The sequence below is a fragment of the Suncus etruscus genome, chromosome 3 (genome assembly GCF_024139225.1).
Source record: "Suncus etruscus isolate mSunEtr1 chromosome 3, mSunEtr1.pri.cur, whole genome shotgun sequence".
Taxonomy (NCBI): Eukaryota; Metazoa; Chordata; class Mammalia; order Eulipotyphla; family Soricidae; genus Suncus; species Suncus etruscus.
This window is the reverse complement of record NC_064850.1, coordinates 13,033,628-13,040,879: the sequence shown is the minus strand read 5'-3', so window position 1 is coordinate 13,040,879 and position 7,252 is coordinate 13,033,628. Positions and strand designations below refer to the sequence as shown.

At 49.9% G+C, this 7,252-nt stretch overlaps 1 protein-coding gene across 2 annotated transcripts; it reads left to right on the top strand.

Annotated features, from left to right (window-relative positions):
- The first annotated feature begins 1,233 nt into the window (after window positions 1-1,233).
- On the top strand, window positions 1,234-6,891 carry ZFP36L1 (ZFP36 ring finger protein like 1). 2 transcript variants are annotated; one of them, XM_049770465.1, is made up of 3 exons: window positions 1,234-1,369; window positions 3,989-4,708; window positions 4,816-6,891. In XM_049770465.1, exons 1-3 carry the CDS (start codon window positions 1,313-1,315, stop codon window positions 4,867-4,869), a joined length of 831 nt encoding a protein of 276 aa, XP_049626422.1. In that variant the 5' UTR covers window positions 1,234-1,312; the 3' UTR covers window positions 4,870-6,891. The 2 variants fall into 2 exon arrangements, with proteins under 2 accessions (XP_049626422.1, XP_049626420.1); XM_049770463.1 differs by having other exon boundaries at window positions 3,989-6,891.
- Window positions 6,892-7,252: the final 361 nt, after the last annotated feature.

Sequence of the window (7,252 nt, the reverse complement as noted above, 5' to 3'; positions counted from 1 at the left end):
GGCGCAGCAGTCCCAGTGTCGACAGACGCGTGCGGGGAAGCTTTCTGTCTTGCAGGGTGTTGGTGCGGGGCCGGTTCCTCCCTGGAAGAGGAGAGAAAAGAGAGGAAGGAGAGGTTTCCAGTTCTTTCCTCAATGCTCCCCCTCAAAAAAATTGCACCCCCCAAAAAAATTGCACCCCATCCGCCGGCGGGAGGCCTTAACCCACCCACCCCCAACCCCAGATTCAAACCAGAAAAACCTAATTTTTAGACTTGAACTTTTTTGTGTGTGTGTGTGTGCGTCCTTACATTTCCAGGCTCCTTTACGCACAGTGTTTATATTTATTTTTAATTTTGCGCAGTGGACGAGAAAACCGGGGAGTCGACTTAGCTTGGAGAAGTTTCTTGGGGTGTAAGTGTGTGTGTGTGTGTTGAGAAGGGGGGGGAGAAAAAAAAGATCAGCTCAAGATGGAAACCACAGGACGGGTTTCAACTCCAGCTTGCAAAAAAAAAAAAAGAAAGAGAAGAAAGTCGAGCCCGCCTCCTTGCCTAACCCCCCCCTTTCAAAAATAAAAAAAGCACCCCACAAAAACAACAACCAGCACCACAAGCACCCCCAAAGAGCTTGGAAGGGGTGATGTCACAGGTTGAGAAAAGGGGGTGCTCCCTTTCCATCTCCCCCCTCCCCGAATGGTGCCAAATAAAAATATAAAATTAAATAAAAATAAAAAAGAGGGGTTGCTCCCAGTTGGGGGGGTTGGTGAACCAGCACCCCCAGGGCCCCATGGCTGGGTGGTGGAGTGGAACTCGAAAAGTTTTTTTTCCTCTTTAAGAAAAAAAAAAAAGAAGTTGTGCTCAGCTTGGTTTTATTTTATTTATTTTTTTTCCTTTTCCTCGTCTCCCTGCCCCCTTCTTCCTTTTGAAAGTTTTTCTTTTCTTTTTTTTTTTTCCTCTCCAGAGTTTGACCGCATGGCTGATTCAACTTCAGTGTCAATCAACTTTTTTGGGGGGCCTCCTCTTCCTCATTTAAATAAGTTGCAGGCTCCTCCTCCTCCTCCCCACACCCCAACCCCCGGCCCACACGGTCAGAAACTTTATAAATGGGCCTTGGCGCGCCCAGGCCTGGAGAGTCCGCAAGGCGAGGGGCGCCTGGAGCTGGCGACTGGGACTCCAGATCCGAGAGCCCGGACGCTGTGCCCGGCCCTGTCCCGGCCCCTGTCCCGGTCCCGGTCCCGGTCCCGGTCCCGGCCCTGGCCCCGGCCCAGACCTTTGCTCCGGACCATCGCGCCCCAGAGGCTCCGGGAATCGAACCTGCCCCGTCCCCAGCGCCCACGATGACTACCACCCTCGTGTCCGCCACCATCTTCGACTTAAGTGAAGTTTTATGCAAGGTAAAAAACATGAAAAAGCCACCGGGGAGGAGTTTTTGCAAAGTTTTGCTGCTTTTTTTTGGAAAAGGAAAAAAAAACAACAACTCAGCGAGCTCCCCTAAAGTTGTGCCTTGCAAAAGTGTGGGGTGTTTTTCTTTTTTTGATAAATTTTTTAGGGGGATGATGGGGGGAAAGTGGGAAGAAATAAATGGGTTTTAGTTTTTTTTTTTCTCCCCCTTTTTTTCCTGTCCTGTTTTTTCTTTCTCTTCCAACTTGGTTTGAAGGAATTTGGAAGCTCACGTCCTCCAGATCCACACCCTTTGCTGAAAGTTTGGAAACCTAGGAGTTCCTGGTGGGGACTGCTTGGGAATCTCGACATTGGGGTTTGTGTGTGTGTGTGTGTGTGTGTGTGTAAGGGGATTTTGGGGGTCTTTTTCCCCCTCCCCGGGGGCCTTTGCTTTCGTCCACATTGTGCTACTTGTTGGAGCCCAGGCGGCTGCTGCAGTTTGGCCGGTGTGCGCCCTTCTGGGTCTGTCTGTCTGGCCTCCACCGGGAGGGGTTCGAGTCTCTTCAGCCACCTCGCCGGCCTTTTGGGAGCTTGGGGGATGAAGATTGAGTTTGGCCCCCTACTTTTGTTTTTTTTTTTTGGAGGGAATCTGCGAGAAAGAAAGCAAAAGGTCCCAAGAGTTAGGATTCAAAAGCATGCGACCCAAGGCGTTTGCAGTGGGGTTTCTGTTTCTCTGGGCCTCCTCTCGGCAGGGGTTCATCCTGTGATATCCGGCGGTGTAGCAGGTTTTGGGGTGACGGTTCCCCGCTTAATCGTTTTCTCCTGGGGGGCCTGGGTTCATCGGTATTGGGGTGTGCGGCTTTAAGATCGTTGGCCTGCTAGTGTGTAAAAATGCAAGTTTTAAATTCGGAATGTTTGTATGTAGCAATAGACAGGGGTTGTTACAGTGTTGTTTTCGCCCCCACCCCACCCCAACTAACCTTACTCTTGCCGGGTTTAAACAGGGGAAGCTTGCTAGGCTTGCTTGTAATTGCTGAAGTGTTTTTGCCTTCTTTTCAACACGTTGGGTCATGTTGCTCTCTTCCCAGCTTGCTTCTCCAGTCGGTTCAGCAGCCAGGGAGGGCCCCAGGGCTGCAGCAGGGTTGGGGTGCAGGGACACCTTCAAACCCGAAGAGCCACAACAGAAACGTTTGAATTTCAGCTTCTTCCTTCCTTCCACCTCGCCTGTGTCCTCAAGTGGTTGACTGGTGGAGTGGCTTTCTCTCCACTTTTGGGGGTACACTTTTTTCTTCTCTTCTCCCCCCCACCCCTAGCTCTGCTCTCCCGCTCTTTGATCTATTTTTCTTAGTCTCCCCCCCTCCCTGGGGGGGGGCTTTTTAAATGCACCTCATTGTTTAGGGAACCAACTCCCCACTTGGTTGCTGTAATCCGCTCCTCTCCATGGGGTTGATTGCTGTTCAAGATTCCCCATTCCTGCAACCGATCCTAGGGAACCAACTTTAGAAATTTTGCACAACGACACCCACAAGGGCTGGCGGCCAGCTGCCAGGCCCCCCCCCCACCCCCGCCCCCATCTCTTCTTGGGCGCCTTTTTTCCAAATCTTGGGGGCACACTTTTGGGAGGGGACTTAAGGTTTCCATTGGAAGCAAACTTGCTTCTGGTGGCGACCCCTCCCCCAAATCCTCTGTTGACTGAGACTTGGGGGTTGGGGGGGGGATGCGCTTTCTTTTTCCTTCTCACCTGCAGCGTTGTGTTAAAGATTAAACACCGACTTCTATCTGGGCCTGCTTTTTAGCAGTTAGGAGACTTAATTGCAAAGGATCTTCTGCATTGTTGGGGTGGGGGCAGCAAGGGGGAATCGTGGGTGGTTAAGATCCTTGTGGATGGCATCTTTTCGGGGGGGGGGGGACACACGAGGAAGTGAGTTTTAGTTTCAGGAATCACATCTCTGTCTCCCAGCCTCAGTTACGGGATCTCTTCTGCTCCTGCCAAAGAGATAAATATTGCAAAGGCCTCCAGACCTGTTGCAGAGGGAGGGAACATGAAATGGAGTCTGAGACCAGGTGGTGGGGTGGGGTGGGGGCACCCAGACTTCGTTAAGCAGGGACTGATTACGAGGGAACTTTTTGTGCCTTTTTGTTGTAACTTTTAGGCTCCTGAGCTTTACCTGTTTTTGTTAGGGGCCAGGAGTATCTAGAACTGCCTGGAGGATGAAATTTTCTAAGCTGAGAAATTCTTTGGGAAGCTGGGAAATAGGTTGGCTATTGTTGGCTGCAAGTAGCAACTTTGGGGACAGGATCTGAGGGTGCATTCCAGGAGTTGGCATGGGGCAGGGTGCCTGCATTTGCAGTGTCTCACGCACAGGCCAGGATTTTGAGGTGTCTTATGCATGGGACCAAGTTAACCCAGCTGCTGTTTCGAGGCAGGACGGGGAAGTGGACTTGCCCAAGACCAGGATGGAGATGAAGCTTTTGAGGTTTCTCAAACTGGGTGTGTGTGTGTGTGTGTGTGTGTGTGTGTGTGTGTGTGTGTAGATAGGGGATGGCTAGACTGGACAGAGGGGATCACCTTTCCTTCTTGGGCCTACTGGGTGGCCTTTGTCACTAACCAGCCCCATCTCTTTCCTCTGCAGGGTAACAAGATGCTCAACTACAGTACCCCAAGCGCGGGGGGCTGCCTGCTGGACAGGAAGGCGGTGGGCACCCCAACCGGTGGAGGCTTCCCCCGGAGGCATTCGGTGACCCTGCCCAGCTCCAAGTTCCATCAGAACCAACTTCTCAGCAGCCTCAAGGGCGAGCCAGCCCCGAGCCTGAGCTCCCGGGACAGCCGCTTCCGAGATCGCTCCTTCTCCGAGGGGGGTGAGCGGTTGCTGCCCCCCCAGAAGCAGCCTGGCAGCGGCCAGGTCAACTCGAGCCGCTACAAGACGGAGCTGTGTCGCCCCTTTGAAGAGAACGGGGCCTGTAAGTACGGGGACAAGTGCCAGTTCGCACATGGCATCCACGAGCTGCGGAGCCTCACCCGTCACCCCAAGTACAAGACGGAGCTCTGTCGCACCTTCCACACCATCGGCTTCTGCCCCTACGGGCCCCGCTGCCACTTCATCCACAACGCCGAGGAGCGACGCGCCCTGGCCGGAGGGGCCCGGGACCTCTCGGCCGCCGACCGACCCCGCCTGCAGCATAGCTTTAGCTTTGCGGGGTTCCCCAGTGCCGCCACCGCCGCTGCCACCGGGCTGCTGGACAGCCCCACGTCCATCACCCCACCCCCCATCCTGAGCGCCGACGACCTCCTGGGCTCGCCCACCCTGCCCGATGGCACCAATAACCCCTTCGCCTTCTCCAGCCAGGAGCTGGCAAGTCTCTTTGCCCCTAGCATGGGGCTGCCCGGGGGTGGTTCCCCCACTGCCTTTCTCTTCCGACCCATGTCCGAGTCCCCTCACATGTTTGACTCTCCCCCCAGCCCCCAGGATTCGCTCTCGGACCAGGAGGGTTACCTGAGCAGCTCCAGCAGTAGTCACAGTGGCTCAGACTCCCCGACTTTGGACAACACAAGACGCCTGCCCATTTTCAGCAGACTTTCCATCTCAGATGACTAAAGCAGGGTAGGGAGGGACCCCCCCTTACCCCACCTGGACCCCCTTCTTGTCCTCTTCCCCCCCCCTACTGTCCCTTTGCCTTCCCAAGGACCCTTCCATTAACAAGGTTAAGCTCAGCCCCTCTTTCTCCGAACCTCAGAATGCCTCTTCTCCTTCCTCCCTTGGCCCCCCTCCACCCTCCTTTTAACTCCCCTAACATAAGGACGAGTCATTTTGTCAGTAGTTTCCTTCTGGCTTGAAACCCCCCGCCCGCCCTTCCAGTTTATAGCCCACTTAACCAGTAACAAGACAAGGCCCATATTTCTCAAGTTAGATGCCTTTTGTCCCCCCCCCTCGGCTTAAGCCTCTTAAGTGCCAAATCACAAAAGAAAAAGTAGTAACCGTTTACAGAAGAGAAGCAACTTTAGTGCCTTGTAATCTAACTGTCACTGTGACTACATTTACCTCTTGAGCGCCAGAGGGCACCCGTGGGTCTCCCAGAGCCTCTGCCCATGGATTGGGGTTTGGGGAGGGGGGGGGTACCCAGAACCAGCAGCTCCCTCAGCTGGCGTTGGTGACACAACTGCACCTTCCCTTACACACCTCTTCCTCCCCTTCTCTTCCCAGGACCCCCAACCCCTTACATCCATCCCCTTGGGAGCATTGTTGCCTGACTTGTTTTTTTTTTTTATTTTGGGGTGGGGGGGAACTTATCTTGATATTGAGAAAAACAAACTGTTTTCTTCCTGACCTGAACCTCTTGACTAGTCTTGCCTGGGTTCACGTAGGTCTACCGGAAGGAAGGCTGAAAAAAAAAGGACGAAGATTGTGACTTGAGTGGGGCTTGGCGATTTAATTTTTTTTTTCTTTCTGTTTTAAAGTGGGGAGGAAGGGGAAGCTAGAATGGACTATGAGAGACTTGATTTTGGTGCTAAAGTTCCCCAGTTTATATGTGACATCTTAAAAGAAAAAAAACAACAAAAAATAACAGCAAAATGAGAGAAAAGCTTAAAAAAATAAAACAAACCACATAAGGGGTGAGCAGTTAATGGTATTCATTCCACATACATTATCTGTGTAAAAGGATTTCCCGTAGAAGTAGCTTTAATGGTTTTTGCTCTAGAATACCGTAGGTCTATCCTTAGAGCATTCACGCCATGCTTTTTTTCCCTGGGTTTTAAACTTCATATAACTTTCAGAAATTGGAGAGCAAAAATTTTGCTTTTGTCACTGCACATCAATATAAAAAAGCTTATTTAACTTATCAAAACGTATTTATTGCCAAACTATGCTTTTTTTTGTTAATTTTGTTCATATTTATCGGGATGACAAATCCATAGAATATATTCTTTTATGTTAAATTATGATCTTCATATTAATCTTAAAATTTTGTGACGTGTCTTTCCTTTTTTTTTCCACAGTTTTAATATATTATTCTTCAACGACATTTTTTGTAACTTTACACTTTTTTTGGTTATTTTATTTTAAAAAAATGAAAAATTAATTTAAAAAAATGCAAAAAACTGTTGGATTATTTATTTTAGAAATTTCCCCCCTTTGTGTTGGACTGCAAATTGAGTTTCTTTCTCTGTAGGCCTTTCACATCTAGGACTGAGAATGTATGTAAAAGTTCTGTGACAGTACAGAAGGAAAACAACTTTATAGCTTCTAAAAGGGAAAAAGAAAAAAGATTAAAAAAAAAAAACCCTTTGAGTTGTACGTGCCCATCTTGAGACATTCCGATCGCTGATTTTGAGGTTCTGGATTCCGAGTTTGGAGTTTTCCAATGTTAATGCCAACAGAACTGGCACACAGATTTAAGATGAATGTAATTATTATTCCTCTTGCTGGTCACTACCTTTGCTTTCTTATTTTCTCTTTCTTTGTGTGAATTTATTTAAAAGAAAACCTTTTTGTAACGACTATTTGCAGTTTAAAAATCAATAAACCCCTTTTTTTTTTTTCAAAACCGATTGTGAACTGGTTGTCCTTTGTAGCTGGTGGGGGGGGGGGCCGAGAGGGGAGGGTTTGGTGGTTGATTTCTTGACAACAAAACACCTAGAGCTGCTCTGGCTGGTGCCGGAAGTGGGTGGGCCTTAGGAGGCCTCTCTTACCACCATAAGGTGGGAGGTTTCCTGCAAAGCTTTTTAGGGTATTTTCAAAGTGGCAGGGGTCAATCTTACCCACCTGTGCACTTTTAAGAGCTTCTGAGGAGAATGGGAATCCCAGGAACTTGACCCTAACCCAGCCTGTGACGTCCAAACTTAGGGTGCTGGAATTGTGAAAAGGGGATCAAGGCACATGGCATTTGAGTGAACTTGA